The sequence below is a fragment of the Pundamilia nyererei genome, unplaced genomic scaffold (assembly GCF_000239375.1).
Source record: "Pundamilia nyererei isolate P.nyererei 1_Seehausen unplaced genomic scaffold, PunNye1.0 scaffold00084, whole genome shotgun sequence".
Taxonomy (NCBI): Eukaryota; Metazoa; Chordata; class Actinopteri; order Cichliformes; family Cichlidae; genus Pundamilia; species Pundamilia nyererei.
This window is the reverse complement of record NW_005187485.1, coordinates 1222346-1238577: the sequence shown is the minus strand read 5'-3', so window position 1 is coordinate 1238577 and position 16232 is coordinate 1222346. Positions and strand designations below refer to the sequence as shown.

Here is a 16232-nt window from a genome sequence, read left to right as displayed (position 1 = left end):
TGGACAAATGTAACAAATTAAATCAGGGGTTCCTCAGTTGTCTGTTCTTGGACTATTACTCTTTAGCTTTTACATGTTCCAGCATAAAATATCCTATTCAGATGATACACAGTTGTAGTCATCATTTTCCTCCAATGATCTAACCCTTGTTTGCAAATTAATGGAGCAATAAATGATCATAGTATCTGCTGTCATCATTTTCAACATTATTTTAGAACTGAACAGAGACGAGGCAAATATTTGTTGTTGCTCAAAAAGGTCAGAGAACATTTGTTCATATTTATCATTCATTTCTCGGAAACACAATGAGCAAGTCTGGTTTGATAACTGGTTTGTTCACTAGATGGGCTTTCTATCACTTTAAAGTACATATTCAAAATGAGGAATGTTTTACCTCAACCTGACTGTGAGAAATTGGTCCATGCATTCATATCACGCAGGTTAGACTATTTGAATGCTCAATTTGCATCAGTGGGACAACTTCAGCTTATTCAGAAAGCAACAGGCAGAGTCCTTATGCATACAGTCAGGTCCATAAATATTGGGACATCGACACAATTCTAACATTTTTGGCTCTATACACAACCACAATGGATTCCAAATGAAACAAACAATATGTGCTTTAACTGCAGACTGTCAGCTTTTATTTGAGGGTATTTGTATCCAAATCAGGTGAACGGTGTAGGAATTACAACAGCTTGCATATGTGCCTCCCACTTGTTAAGGGACCAAAAGTAATGGGACTATTGGCTTCTCAGCTGTTCCATGGCCAGGTGTGTTATTCGCTCATTATCCTGTTATCCCAATTACAATGAGCAGATAAAAGGTCCAGAGTTCATTTCAAGTGTGCTATTTGCATTTGGAACCTGTTGTCAACTGTCAAGATGATATCCAAAGAGCTGTCACTATCAGTGAAGCAAGCGATAATTAGGCTGAAAAAACAAAACAAACCCATCAGAGAGATAGCAAAAACATTAGGCGTGGCCAAAACAACTGTTTGGAACATTTTCAAAAAGAAGGAACACGCCGGTGAGCTCAGCAACACCAAAAGACTAGGAAGACCATGGAAAACAACTGTGGTGGATGACCGAAGAGTCCTTCCCCTGGTGAAGAAAACACCCTTCACAACAGTTGGCCAGATCAAGAACACTCTCCATGAGGTAGGTGTATGTGTGTCAAAGTCAACAATCAAGAGAAGACTCCATCAGTGTGAATACAGAGGGTTCACCACAAGATGTAAACCATTGGTGAGCCCCAAAAACAGGAAGGCCAGATTAGAGTTTGCCAAACGACATCTAAAAAAAAGCCTTTACAGTTCTGGAACAACATCCTGTGGACAGATGAGACCAAGATCAACTTGTACCAGAGTGATGGGAAGAAAAGAGTATGGAGAAGGAAAGGAACTGCTCATGATCCTAAGCACCTTATCAGTGAAGCATGGTGGTGGAAGTGTCATGCGTAGGCATGTATGCCTGCCAGTGGAACTGGTTCTCTTGTGTTTATTGGTGATGTGACTGCTGACAAAAGCTGCACGATGAATTCTGAAGTCACTGGACAGCACTTCACAGTGCAGATGGACAATGACCCAAAGCATACTGCAAAAGCAACCAAAGAGTTTTTGAAGGGAAAGAAGTGGACTTTTTTTGCAATAGCTAAGTCAATCACCTGACCTGAATCTGATTGAGCATGTCTTTCACTTGCTGAAGATGAAACTGAAGGGAAAATGCCCCAAGAACAAGCAGGAACTGAAGACTGTTGCAGTAGAGGCCTGGCAGAGCATCGCCAGGGATGAAACCCAGCGTCTAGTGATGTCTGTGTTCCAGACTTCAGGCTGTGATTGACTGCAAAGGATTTGCAACCAAGTATTAAGAAGTGAAAGTTTGATTTATGGTTCTTATTCTATCCCATTACTTTTGGTCCCTTAACAAGTGGGAGGCACATATGGAAACTGTTGTAATTCCTACACTGTTCACCTGATTTGGATTTAAATAGCCTCAAATAAAAGCTGACAGCCTGCAGTTAAAGCACATCTTGTTTGTTTCATTTGGAAACTTGAGCATATCCAAGTGTTGGAGTCACATTGGCTCCAGTTCAATACAGAATTACCTTTAAAATCCCTCTTATAGTTTATATTGCGCTCGGGTCATCAGATGTAGATCTTGTAACTAGTCCCAGAATTAGATCCAAGTGTGCTGAAAGTGCTTTCAATTACAGTAGTCCCATTCTTTGGAACAAGCTACCTGCTGCTCAAGTACATAAAAAAACAAAACAAAACAAACAAAAAAAAACCCAGACTCAATCGTGCTCTCACAGGCCTTCACTTAACATCTGTGTGTGCATGTGCAAATTAATTACATCATTAAAATGTAATTTCCAAACATGTTTCACATGTTTAAAGTAAATCACAGGGCAATGGACTAACCTTACATGTGGAAATCAGAGTACAAAGAAAATCCACAGCCTGAAGTTTCGGTAGCTTTCGCTACCGATAGGGGGAGCTCTATATTTTCCCCCCCACAATCACGACCTTAAAGCCAACAAAAATGCATTAAAAGCCAATCAAAACCGAGGACATGAAACACTTCCTGTTTTTAGCGCTGTAAACTCGTGGATAGCTGTTTCCGTAATACTGTAATGTTATGCAGGTGAAGACCATGAATTTACTCTGTCACTCGCGGAAAGTGCTGTCCTCGGTGTTGAGAAGTAGTGTTTTACTAAAGCCAACAGAGGCTTTTGGAAGCATTTGTTCAATCTCCAAAGCTCGGTGCATTAGCCTGTCTGTGCCTCAACATTTTACAGCAAATCTTACCTCATGTCAACACTCGCATCACACAGCGTCCTTCACCGGGCACTTTGACATAAAAAGATGTTATTCGGAAAGCGAAGAGAGCCGAAATTCAGAGAGTAATGGTGTGATTGAAGATGATTCACATGAACTGGACGATAATAGCAGCGAAAACAGCTCCTTAAGTCGCAGTAAGTACTTAGAGCGTGATAGAGGTTTCAAGAGCAGTCGCTTACTTGCTTTATCATGTGTAATATAATTGAATTTCTTGACGTTTCACGGTTACGCGACATTTGGTCTTGAAAGTGTGATACCTGAAAAGTTTTTATGGTGCATCTTCAGGTTGTGAGGTGGGAGCACAAAAACAAAGTCCTGCTTCTTATTTCTGACAAAACTGCCAATATGACGGCAGATGCCTAAATTCTTGCTTAATATGCTTATTATTTGTGCCAGTTATTAATTGGCAGGTAATAGTAAACACTGGGATTTCATGAAGGATGAAAGAATGTAAATATCTACTACTTACAGATAAAACAGGGGAATATAGAGTTTTGGTATTGTTAAAGAGGTTTTTCACGGTTTTTATGTTTTTCATCTCGTGTGTGTGGTTTTTTTTTAAACACTTACTCTAATAAAAATATTAAATATTTTTAAATCTGACATGATTGCGCATTAAATATAAAACTTTTTGTCATTTATGCTGTTGTTTTTCATTTAAGCCAAATAAGCATCAGATGTGTGTCATTTACTGTTATGGACACTGCAGCATGCAACAGGCTGCACAAAACTGCAGCCTGTTGATCATGTCCACAGGATATGCAGAATTTATAAATAATTAAAAAGTAATGTCATGTTTATATTTGCTGATGTATTACTCAGGTTGTGTAATGTTACAGACACTGCAGAATTTGTCTGGCAAAGTCCACACCTTCACATATTGACAAGAGGAAGTAATGAAGAAAAATAATTAGTCACAGAAGTATAGAATTACACATGTAACATTTAAAAAAATTGGTATTAAAGGACATGCAAATGTGCTAGATCATAATTTGGAGGGTATTTGCATTTGTATATCAAATAAACAACCTTTGATTATATCTCATTTCTTTTTATTCAATGATTTCAATCAACACCTGTGTAAACGTCCTCACCAGGACCAACTCTGTATAAAATTACTAGAAAATACTTCTTAGTTACATGGATGAATGCAGTTTTGTCATTTCATTGTGGGTGACTCATGTTCAAAGTACCAGTATGTTTCTGTAAAATGTCTTTTTCCAAACTGCCTTGCAGTGACTCAAAGAAAGTAGGACCCCTGTGCTGCTTACATGCTCGTACTGCTTTACCATTTTCTTTTCTTTTTGTCAAGGATCCTTGGAGACTTTCAGTCTTGATGTGCTGGTGTCTCTTCTGCGTCAGGAAAATGCAGTAGACCTCTGTGTGATTAAAGTACCAGAGCAAATCAAATACGCTGAGTACTTCATTGTCGTCAGCGGTGTGTCACCAAGGCACTTGCGCGCAATGGCACTTTATGCCATTAAAGTGGTAACTTACCTCTGTTTATTCTTTGTTACATGCTAAATATATTTGTTCTTTAAACTCATACAAAGGATGCTTTTACTTCAGTACAAGTTTCTGAAGAAAGATGAAGATCCAAATGTCAAGATTGAAGGGAAAGATGCAGAAGATTGGATGTGTATTGACTTTGGTATGTATATCCTTATTATTTGTTTAACAATTCCTATCCACTAAATTAACCATCTATAAAAGTTACAAGTATTTGTTTTTCTGTGTCTCAGGTAATATGGTTGTTCATTTCATGCTGCCAGAGACTAGAGAAGTGTATGAACTCGAAAAACTTTGGACTCTCCGCAGCTACGATGAGCAGCTGAAGAGTATCCCAACTGAAACACTCCCTGAGGATTTCATATTTGATGTTGAAGTTACAAAGTGAAAACATCTAAGGCTAAATAATAAGATGTGCCCAGACTGAACTACTTTGAGTTTTGGATACATTCTTTACAGTCAAAACCAAATCTGTTGGATTTCCAAAAGTACTTTAAGTGACAGAAATGCTGAAGCCCAACTTACCAGTATATACTGATCTCAGATATATTAACTGTACTATCTACATTATATCTCATCTAATGAGCATAATATCCCATGGCAAGACATCCATCTGTCTGCAGTTCACAAGAATTGTTACTCCATCTACTACTGGGCAGGTTTTAATAAAACTTGCACACAATGAAAATATACTCCAAATTGTTCTCAAGGTTGCATTTTGCCAGATGAGCTACTATCTGAAGTCTTTAATGGAACATAAAGAAAAAAAAATACATGCTTTTGGCTATTTAGAAATTGTGGCATCACATAACTTGTCCAACGAAGTATGCACCGACTCCAGTGTTTACAACACTCTCAGCAAAGCTGTGCAAGCAGTGGTTCACTTAAGAAGGGTCTTCATTCTGAAAAATTCTGCAGAGAAAATGGATGAGTAGTAGTTTTTAGTTCTTTCTATTGCACTTGAATGCATGTGTAGTTGGTAATACTATGTGAAGAATAGAAAGTACGATGCTAGAACATCAAATATGCAGAAACAACAAATTGTGTAGACTTATGCACGGTGCCTTACACTTTGTTATGACATACACACCACTCGGACATAGGCTCTTGCAAATTTGCAGATATAGAAAGCATGTTACTGAGCCATCACATCATTTCTCTGCAGGGGTCATCCCAGCATTTACAATGATAGTGATTTATCTGTGATAGGCTAATGGTCAGCCTTCAGTATTTTTCTTTAGATAAATAATCCAGAAACCCAACACCTTTTGTGTTTAAAATTGACAACCTCTAATGATTCTGTTAATTTTTCGTACTGTTTGACATCACTGGTACGGTGATATGGTGTTTGTAAAATGCTTAAATGACTCATGAGTTTGCAGATAAAATGTATGTTTTATCCTGTTTAGATTGTTGAAGTAAATTATTTTTTCTTACACTTCAGACGTGTTGATTGATGATTAATATGGTGTCGAGGTGAGGACAAAGAAGAGGCAGACGTTGCTGTCGAGCAGACGAAATGCATAGGTTCAGTGTTGATTCAGTCTCCCCAGGTGTGAATATACTTATTCACAAGCACCTGCAACTGTGTCTGAAGAGCAAGAGCCTTTTAATATTTAAACCTGACAGCAGCAAAGCAGTATTCACATTTGCAGGTATAATTTAAAAAATAGTCTGTATTTAGAATATATTCAAGTCTCAGAAACACATTTTCTGCACAATTCAAGCAAGAATAAATAAATAAGAGAAAGAAGAATATAGAGTGACTAAAACAAGTCATTTAAGATGATGTTTTCAGCCAAATCCGTCTGAGTGCTTTGTTTCGGAAAAAAATTGTTGCCCAGGCCATTATTCGTTACACGCATTCACTCAGCACTTACAAGATAATAAGACAATAAAAGACTCAAAAGTAAGTGTATCCAACACCTAGGTTGATTAGGACATGGACAGATTAAGAGTTTCTGTCTTTTTTCATGGTTTCTGACATCAATATCACATTAAAAAACAGACTGATAAATAGATTTTTGGACCTTTTTGACATTTAAAGAATACGGAGCCTGAGGGTAGAAACTAAGCCAAAACATACACAAACACTGATACAACTCGCACTATATCCCCATAACTTTCTTGCATGCAAGCATTACGCTTCATTGACTTATTGTCAGGACATTAGCTAAATGTGAAAATGTAATGAGGCAGGAGATGCCTGCACAGAGCCGACTGGACCTGGTGTTTGAATGCTTTTAACTTGTGGTCGTGCTGCTTGCACATGAATGGAAAATGAAGAATGAGTCAGACTAATGTTTAAAAACAGATGGGGAAGCAGTGAATTTGGACATCTTCATGCAACATAGTCTCTGGTTTCCAGTACACTCCCAATATAAACCCACTGAGATGAAAGTTAGACTTTGTTGATCACACTTACTTATTCAGTAGTTTAAATTAAAAAATAAGACTATCAAGTAATTATTTTTAATATTATTTGTCTTTATTGTAATATAGTAAGCTAGTTTAAAAAAATAAATTATTTCTAATTAAAAAAAAAAAAAAGGCTCTGGGGGAAAATTGCAGTTTGAAAAATCTTTTTTTGTTCCACTCAAATTTTGAGTGGATAATGTTCTCATTATCTATACAGCTGTTTCACCCACTGTTTTCTCCCCATTAGGGGCCAGGTGCTACGATGGAGGAGATTATGAAGAAAGGGAGGTTAATTAGTAAATAGTAGCAGAGTTTGTGTTTTGTGTGTCTTTTTTCTATACAGCTCTCACTCTGGTTTTTTTTTTACATACATTACCAAAGTGCATATGCAATTAAATTCTATCATGGTCTTTGTTTAGCATTAGGTTTCTGTATAAAGAAAGGAGTATATTATTTAGTAGGTGGTCATTACTATCCAGTGCAACTGGCTAAAATAAATAATTTATCTTCCAGAATTCCTACTGAAAGTTTTAGCTTTAATCCTCAACTAGAAGTCCATCTGGGTGTCAGGCTTTTAATATTTTAGTACGAGTAAATGTATGTATTTAGGCCTTGTGATAGTCCTGCAGGTGGGCTCTCTCTTTGTAGATAACGTTTGTGAGGAGCATTACAAGAGAGCACATCAATTTTATCAGAAATGGCACTTGAAGGACTCTGTGCTTTATCCACCTGGCCCTCATTTGTCATCACAATACCTGATGTCACAAACTATTTAAATCAGTCCGTAAAGGGTGTTCTGCATCAAGTGCAAATGTGCTTGCAAAGATTCTGGGAGTATTTGTAAAAAGTAAATAAATAGTTTTGAGCTTCTTGTACCCCAACGCCTGTGTCCGGTGATGACAATGAAGTACATGATTGATGGCTGGTTGGCAGCTCCTGCCACAGCAGTCAGTTGGTGTCTGCTCCAAGCATGCCAAGTTTGACTGATCTGATCAGCATAGTGTTGTTTTGGAGCATTTTTCCTGACAGATTCATACTAACAGTGAACCTGATCACTTGGCAGTGATACTCAGTGCCATGAAAATCGCAGTATTAACATGTAAATGCTTTCTATGAATAACAATGTCATTTTCTTTTACAGCATCTGAATATTTTGCCTGTAATATGAGCCAGAAAAAGTTTTTTGTTTGTGTTTAGCCGACGTTACCAGCAAGGACTTGTGCTGTTGCTTTGGAGTGCAGCGCTCATATGACTGCCACAGAACAGCAACGATTTACTGCCAAGTTTTTGTTGAGTGCCCTTCTAAGAAAATAGTTGCCATTAAAGTTGTCTTATCATTTTGGAGCTGAAAGCTTTTTGTGCCCTCTATCAACTGAAATTGAAAGTTTAAGGAGTTTTTTGTGATTTCCTGCCCTTTCTTGTATGATTTCGAGTAATTTAGAGCTATGCTTGCTCGTTTGGCCGAAATTGCTGCAGTTATTGTCTTAAGACAACTGCCTGTATTCAGTAGTGTTTAATTTGGACTTAAAGATGAGATACATGAAGCAGTTTTAAAAGGCCATAAAATCAAAGGATTTAACATATACTAATGAGTTTTGAACTTTTGGTTCATTACTGCTAACCGTTTAAAGGCTTTGACTAGGCTGCTCTTGTATAATTTGCACACAATACACAATTGTGTGATAGCAAGGAGCACGAATGCCTGTTCTTTTATTTCCAGCAGCTTTTCATATTTTTGAGATGGTTAATGCACAATTTCATGAGTTAATTTTGTTTCCTGATGAGCCACAAGTTCTTTTCAGTCAAGGCATCCGGCATTTCAAAAACAATAATAAAATAAAAAAGTCAAATCAAACGTGAAGCTTCCTGCTGTATCAGCCCCTTGTGATTAAGGTAGTAGTTAAAAGTAGCTTTTGATGTAGACCCCCTTTGCATTTCTCTATGAAGTGAAACATAATTTTTCCAAACACTAGGGCATCCTTTCATTTTTCAGCTTAATGTGAAAACCATGGCCATCTTAAGTTACACATCATCAGTTTTATTAAAACATACCATGCTGCTTTTGGTCTTAAGTAGATTTTCTACATTAATAAAACTTTTAGCTTTCATCTCCACTCATCAGTACTTTTCCATGATAACTTCAAAATCTTTTTGTGAACCAAAGAAAAGTTTGCTGTAATCAGGTGTACTCTTATTGCTTATTTAGACCTCCTCTTTTTTTTTAAACATAGAAAACAAAGCCATTAGGGTAAACAAAAATGATGCAGACCTTTTGGGTTGTTTCAAATGAATTGGTCCTATTGTAGAACACAAATTCCTGTAGCATGTTAGTGATGTACTTATTTTAAATTTATAAAAAAACAAAGGTTATGAGTTTTTTTTCTGAAATAATGCCATTTTTTGTTTCACTGCTTTGCTACTTTGAGCTTAAATAATGCAACCATAGATATTTCTCAGGAGTAGCCTAAAAGAACAGAATTACCCCCCCCCCCCCCCCACATGGCACAAGCTGTATAAAACATGGGCAATGTAGGGAATCAGACAGACGTGCCTTGAACAGCGGGAAAAGCAACTACAGCAGAACTAAAGTGTAAGCAAAATCTTTATTTGTAACAATTTGATGGAGAGGCTTGCTTTTTAAATTTAAAGTCAGCATGTCTTTACAGATTTGACTGCCTTTATGTTTCATGAACATGGTCACTCTATTGCAGAGCTCTTTTTCTGATTTTGCCGTGAGTTGCTGGATTTGTGTTTTTGTTTTTTATTACTCTGTATTTTCACTTAATTTTCCCTGTGATCTAGGACGTGTTCCAACGCTGTGATGTCGCTGAGTATTCTGGCTCTCTGCCTGCTGGTTTGTATTCACTCTGGCATAAATGCATACCCAGCCAAACCTGCCAATCCACGGCAAGGCGCGCCACCTGAGGAGCTTGCCAAATATTATTCTGCACTAAGACACTACATCAACCTCATAACAAGACAGAGGTTAGTTATCTACTTCTATATTATTAAGTCCATCTTGACCCTATATGGAAAAATATATTGTTTAATTGCTGATATCTTCTTTATGCACAGGTATGGGAAACGAGACAGTCCTGATACTGTATTTTCTGATGTGCTAGTGAGGGAGAGCACAGAAAGTGTTCCAGGATCCAGCTATATCAGGTAGATTTATTTACCCCATTATCTCTCTGTTAAACTACCATATATATATTCTTGTATATTATATATTCTTCATTGGACTGAATATTACTTGAGTCTGATTAGGAAGAGGGATACATTATGCAGATATTTTAATGTGTTTTCTAGAGACTCAATTTCTAATTATTATGTTTTAATGTGTTTCTGTAGGTATGATGGGCTGCCATGCTGCTAGAGCTGTTACATCCAGGTTGACTTTACCATAACGCTGCCACTATGATGTCTTTTACTCCCATGAATTGAACTTGTGTTGCATGGAATAAACGCTGTGTGTAAAGAAACTACTTTAAACTGTTTGTGTTATTGCCACTGCTGCACTGTGACATGTTGCTAGATAGTACAAGTGTGTCTTACGTGGTGAACAGTGTTTTCTGTGTCATTCACTGATGGAGTAACAGTGCACTCTGATGGTGAGCTGACATCTAAGCATTTTGAGGTTTTTCTTAAGTGGGGCAAATAGCTTTTAAAACATGTCTGCTGCAAGAGTCCTATTTAGGGGAAATGTGAAATAGAAATTAGTAATGTGAGTACATCAAAGTGTTTTTCTCAGCTTTACTTTTACCTCTTTTATCAAGCCTACTGAGATTTGCCTGCACCCTAACTCACAACAGATTAACACTTTAATCTCATCAAGTGACCTGGATACATAAAAGCAAATCATGCAATGCTATGGTAGTCTCTATGTGCCTTGAGAGAAAATGTCACTTTTTTATGAATGTCGGTTGTGCAGATGAGGTTATTTGTTGCCAGACATGGCAACAATTATTACAGGACTCAAAGATGGCAGTGAGGCTTACAGTATCTCTTGGGGTAAGCGTATCCTTCCAGTTTAGTTCTTAGCTGTGCTGTTTGCTATGCAATATGAGCTGTCATCATTGTGCATGCTTTTCTGGAGTCAGCAGAGAAACTAATCTGTATATAAGGTTAGACATTCAGTCGACTTGTTTTTAAAGACTACACACACACTCGCTTACTCACAGTAGATCAGGAATCAATACACGAAATAGATAAAGGATGAGACCTATAAACCAATTCAGTAATGGATAATTGACTCAATATTCATCCCTATTCATAAAAACCATGAAAAGGCACAATAGGTGGTCAAAAGGCAACTGTATATTTTAATTTACAGTACTCGCATATTTAATTCAACAAAGTACTGTTGTTAAAATACATTTAGTCAAAAACAAAACAAAAAGTACATTAACGGGGTCATAAAAATCTGAAGAGGGCAACAACTTTGCTACAGCTTACTTTCATACATAAACATTTACTCTACTTAATATTTCTACCTTTATTTATTTTAGTGTAACAGAAAGTTATATGAGAAGACTGCGGGTTTTCGCTGCACTAGATATAACTTGAACGCACTGGATGACATTAGCAGTGCGTGAGTGGACTGGGAACTGAGAGCAGGGGCGCATGCAGGCACGCACTCTGAAAACGCAGTAACAACTTATTCGTGCGCGAATGATCGGCGAATTATAAAACTCCGGAATAAAGAAAAGAATGAAAGCTTGACTGGAAACTGATTTAACTGGGTAAAGTATATTTCATTCATTCATTTGTTTATGTGAGGCTATGTAACGGTACGGGACCTAGTAGTTTCTCGGATTTCACTGTGCCACTGGCTAATGTTAAGTAGCTACTATGAGCCACATATTACTATTAGCTACTACAAAGCTAACTTTAGCTGATTTTACTTCTCTGCTGCAAGGGCCGATACTAACTGAGCGTTAACTACCGAAGCTAGCCTGTTTAAATTTTGCTGGCATGTCTGTTATTATGTATTATTAGTATTATTTGTCGGCCAAAAATAAAACTTAGAGCGCACGCCACTCGTAGTTGCTAGTTAGCGCTGCTAATTCGCCCGCATATGAGATCCAAACGGACACGGCACGAGCTCTGGTGTTAATGACAAGACGACCTGAGAGTAGAGACCTACGGTTTAGTTTATTTCAACCAGCAACTGGTCGTTGTAATTAACGCCAAAATTAGTATTCACGGCTTCTACTTACCATTTCAGCTAAGCTACCTGACGTTGAAGTGGTTACACGTGCCCAGTGCGTGTGTAGCTTGACATCAGTTAATTTAACCGCTGCAGAGAACACATTTATAAGTCACTCGTCCTGCCTGAGGTTTGGTGACAATTTCAGCTTCTTCTAAGAAGTGCTGCAGGAGTTTAAAGAAAGAAGAGAGAACACTCTTATGAGAACAGCTGTGATGTGCATAGGTTTTATTTTCCTTGAAGTAATGTTTAAACGTTTACCTTATATTCAAATGCTAAGAATACGGACCAACGAAATGCTGTCTTCCCTACGTAGAATATATTGTGTATAATGCAAACGAAACAACTGAAAAATGTAATTGAGAAGTAAAACAGAATATTTAACTAATGTAAATATAATATACCAAAATCACGCGTCCCATACAAATTATAACTGTTTTACTACATGATTTATTTTTTGATTACTTTAAATCGGATAACATGTAGGTCCATAATTTGACTCCTTTAAGCTTTAAAATAAAATTCCTCTTTAAATAGACAGTGGTCATGTGATCATCTTGGCCAATCACAATGACTGCATTACAATAACATTGAATGGGCAGGAGAAGTGTGGACAATAAAGGGACCCTAAGGGTAGGGAGTTGCGTATTTATCATGATTTGCTTTTATTGATAGTTATAATGGTGTTAAAACGGTCTTGCTCAATTTCTGATTATTCTCCCTCCATTCTCTCATTAGTCCAGAGGTACCAGATGAGTGTTTTTTAGAAAACGTGGGGCTCGGTGTTGGCCTGCTGCACTGATGATCTGAAATCAGTAACTAGGTGAGTTGTTGCCATGTTTTTTTGGTATTTGTTTTAGGTCAGCATGGTTGTTTTGCTGCTTTTGTTGATAGTGCATAGCTAGAATACAGTGTTTCATTTATGTTTATACAGTTCACAATCTGTAGTCAAACAAGGCTTCCTGAGTCGACTGTCTTACTGTGTATTGAGGGAGTTCGAGAGTTTTTTTTCCTCACTCTGTTTGGAGACCGTGTTTGCACAGAAAATCCCCAGGGCCCTTTCTGTGTGTGGCTGGCACAACCTTTAGCCAGAAGGATGGAAGACTCATCCTTTGTCATTCAATCACCCTCTTTGTCATCTGCTTAATTCATGAGTGCCCTTTGTGCTAACATGCATAAAACACAAAGACCAACAAATGCTTTCTTTTCTAATTGCTCTCCGTTCTGCATCTGTTTATCACTCATACAGCAGTAAATGCAGGCTTGATTCTAATCATTGAAAAAGGCTTGTTTAGTGTGATACTGTACTGACTCGAGTGGGTTTCCTACATCCTGCAGCTCTCCAGTTGCTCTGGTTTCTGTAAACAGCAATTGGGTGGCTTTTGACCGTGTTTAGGGAGTTTCACCATCCTGAGCTGTGGAATAATAAACATGACTGTGGCCAACGCAAAGTCTGGCTCAGGTAAGCTGTAAGAGACAAAGTCCCCGACTAGCCTTTTGCACAGGAATTGCAGCAGTGTTGTTTACCATATTTGCCATTTAATTACCATTTGAATGGTACTGTGCCCACTTCTCAGAGATAGTTGTGGGGGTGCCTTTGGCCGCCTGTCAACAATTCCATTTGTTCTTTTTTATGGACAAAAATGTAGAAAAAACTATGTTTAATACATGGTTCTCTTGATAAAAACGTTTCAGGCTCATCTGTTCAGATTACATTTTAATTCAGTGTTGTAGTCCTCATATAAACAAAAGAGAAAAAAATGAGAAGTGTTTTTATTGCTACGTCTTTCTTGGTGACAAGAAAGATGTTGCATTAATTTTGTTGCTAGAAGTAAAATAATAATAATAATTTGACCTGTGTCACTAGTCACTACGAGACAAAGCTATTAGTGAAACAATTCCTTGGTGACCGACCGTGCATCCTTGTTGCTGTTGCAATGGAAATGAGCAATGTTCTTTGAATTGGCCCATTGATTCGCTCCCCACTTGTTGTTCTTGCCTTGTCCATTCGTAGTATACTGAAATAGTTTTCCACTGGCTCTGAATTTTAATTATATTTATTACTGCTGGTCACGAGGTTGGTTTTTCACTAGCATTTCTGCCTCTGTTTTTACATAGCAGTGCATTTTAGAGCTTAAAAGAAGTAAAGAAAGCAGTTGGCAAATAATTAGCTAAATCATTTAAGTTTATCTGTTCTTCTACAGCCATGCAACAGGTGCTGGAGAACCTGAGAGACATGCCATCAGGCACAGGAGCCAAAGATATTGACCTCATCTTCCTCAGAGGGATCATGGAGAGCCCCATCGTCCGTTCCCTTGCTAAGGTATGTTGTGCACTCACTGATACCACTTCTGTTTGCTTGTTCTCCACTTCCTACAAACACATGCACAGATACATCTCACCATAATCTCATCAGGTAGATTTTTCTGTTAGCTATAAGTGAAGTAGATTAGAAGTCTGTGTAGGACAGAGGAAGTGAATTGTAGCTGGTGTTTTCTCATGTGTGGAGACGGGAGAAATGGGGAATTCATGCTTTATGTGCAAGAGTTCTAATCACATGAACTGATTACTTGTTGTGTGTCTTTTTCTTGTGTCCACATTTAAGTTAGTTACCAGAAATCTAGCTACTGCAATCTAATACCCTTCCTGTCATCGGAAGAGTAAAACACAAAGGTCTACTCTCTGCAGGGCTGTACAGCACAGCTTTTTTGTATTTTTATTTTTATTTAATCACCACAAATTTAAGTTCATGTTGAAGCTTAAGTAAAACAGAAAACCTCTTAAAATTAGATCAATCAATTTGGCACACAAATAAAGAGGCTTACAGCATGAAGAACAAATGGCTTACATAACATTCTGAAAAAAATATCTCCAGTGCAGATTGAGGTCATCAGGTTTAACTACCATAACTATAAATAGACAGCTTTTTATAGAAAACCGTCCACAAAGAGAAACTCTTGTCCTTATTTCGTAACAAGAGTTTGTAGCTTTAAAAAAACAAAATACACTATTTTACACAGGTGGCCCATCAATCATATTAAATGGATTTGAATCCCTTGTTACTTTATATTCTGCTCTTAATTTTCCTTCATTCTTCTGCATATCACAGTGATAGTTTAACAGAAACAAAGCCCGCTTGTTCTTGGTGTAGGTGGTAAATTAATTCACTGTGATATATATATATATATATATTTTGTTATTGAGTTGTTTAAAATGTTTGGATATATTAAAATTCAATAAAAATATCAGCAAGTGGGTTTTTATGAATGCCTGCTGTTGTAGTCAGTGCAATTATGGATTAAATTATAGAATTATGACAATTATGGAAGTGTTTTTGTTAGTAAGATGGTATTAAGAAGTCATTCAGAACTCTGGCTGAGGAACATAATGGCATAGTCCATTCTTAACAACTTGCAAGCCCCCATGCTTCCACATGTGCAAAATATAGTCCAAATTCCTAAAATCACAACCTTCACGCCACAGTTTTCAAACTTTATAAATCCACTCAGTGGAACAAACAGGTCCACTGAGTGGATCTAAAGTGCAATCTGGCTGCTTGGCAGAAATATAGAAAAAACATCAAGTGGTAATTGCAGCTTTGGGAATGTTGTTATGCTATAAAATCACAGTTTGTAAGGCTAACCAAATTTACCTCATGCTTGATACAAACATTGACTTGCTGTGTACACTCTTTTGGTGGACATGTCTGTGTTTAGGCACATGAGCGTCTGGAGGAAGTTGCGTTACAAGCCGTGCGGGATGATAATGTTCAGCTTGTCACTGAGATCTTGGATGCCCTTAACAATCTCACAGATAAGGATGCTGCCGCTGCTGAGCTTGTCAAAATCCTGCAGGAGCCACACTTCAAGGTACCTTAAGTCTTATTCAGTGGCGGGGTGGGGCTTTTTACTGGAGTGGAAATGGAAGCCAGAGCTGCTTCTCCAACCCCTACCTCATTTCTTCTGATTTACCTGTCTGCAAGCTTCACCTAACTGGTCTCGCTTTCTTACTATCAACTAATTTGTTTCGGAGAGTATTGAGAGGATTCCTACGCACTGTTTGAGTAAATCTAATGTTGTTAGGGCTGCTCGATTATGGCAAAAATGATAATCACAATTATTTTCACTGAAATTGAGATCACGATTATTTGACGATATTTATTTAACCCTTTAAGACCTACTATAGAACCAAGTCCACCAGAGCTTATATTATTTTTATTTATTTTTTTTACATGCTGTAGTGTCATTTGTGGGA

At 37.6% G+C, this 16232-nt stretch overlaps 3 protein-coding genes across 6 annotated transcripts in view; all 3 read left to right on the top strand.

The window, feature by feature from the left end:
• The first annotated feature begins 2580 nt into the window (after nt 1–2580).
• malsu1 (mitochondrial assembly of ribosomal large subunit 1) lies at nt 2581–5249 on the top strand. The gene is made up of 4 exons (XM_005738483.1): nt 2581–2976; nt 4155–4330; nt 4412–4493; nt 4585–5249. The coding sequence occupies exons 1-4, from the start codon at nt 2640–2642 to the stop codon at nt 4737–4739; spliced, it is 750 nt and encodes a 249-aa protein (XP_005738540.1). The 5' UTR covers nt 2581–2639; the 3' UTR covers nt 4740–5249.
• A 4058-nt stretch (nt 5250–9307) lies between these two features.
• LOC102210543 (peptide YY-like) lies at nt 9308–10220 on the top strand. The gene is made up of 4 exons (XM_013912257.1): nt 9308–9359; nt 9572–9754; nt 9845–9934; nt 10121–10220. The coding sequence occupies exons 2-4, from the start codon at nt 9591–9593 to the stop codon at nt 10143–10145; spliced, it is 279 nt and encodes a 92-aa protein (XP_013767711.1). The 5' UTR covers nt 9308–9359; nt 9572–9590; the 3' UTR covers nt 10146–10220.
• Nucleotides 10221–11344: 1124 nt separating this feature from the next.
• pals2a (protein associated with LIN7 2, MAGUK p55 family member a) overlaps nt 11345–16232 on the top strand; it is a 10046-nt gene continuing 5158 nt past the window's right edge. For 2 of the 4 annotated variants that reach the window (XR_311875.1, XM_005738484.1), the window contains exons 1-5: nt 11345–11511; nt 12717–12801; nt 13317–13440; nt 14183–14301; nt 15695–15847. Coding sequence is in view for 3 of the 4 variants with exons in the window: in XM_005738484.1 (XP_005738541.1) it covers nt 13410–13440; nt 14183–14301; nt 15695–15847 (303 nt within the window). In the remaining variant the exon portion in view is untranslated. Of the gene's footprint in view, nt 11512–12510; nt 12612–12716; nt 12802–13316; nt 13441–14182; nt 14302–15694; nt 15848–16232 lie in introns of those variants that run through there. The other 2 variants (XM_005738485.2, XM_005738486.1) reach the window with 2 other exon arrangements.

Excerpts from the sequence above, each read along its gene's own strand:
- malsu1 (XM_005738483.1), top strand. The coding sequence starts at position 2,640 with ATGCAGGTGAAGACCATGAATTTACTCTGTCACTCGCGGAAAGTGCTG. Across the intron at positions 2,977-4,154 it reads AAACAGCTCCTTAAGTCGCA|GATCCTTGGAGACTTTCAGT; the intron begins GTAAGTACTTAG and ends CTTTTTGTCAAG. Across the intron at positions 4,494-4,584 it reads TTGGATGTGTATTGACTTTG|GTAATATGGTTGTTCATTTC; the intron begins GTATGTATATCC and ends TCTGTGTCTCAG.
- LOC102210543 (XM_013912257.1), top strand. The coding sequence starts at position 9,591 with ATGTCGCTGAGTATTCTGGCTCTCTGCCTGCTGGTTTGTATTCACTCT. Across the intron at positions 9,755-9,844 it reads AACCTCATAACAAGACAGAG|GTATGGGAAACGAGACAGTC; the intron begins GTTAGTTATCTA and ends CTTTATGCACAG. Across the intron at positions 9,935-10,120 it reads CCAGGATCCAGCTATATCAG|GTATGATGGGCTGCCATGCT; the intron begins GTAGATTTATTT and ends GTGTTTCTGTAG.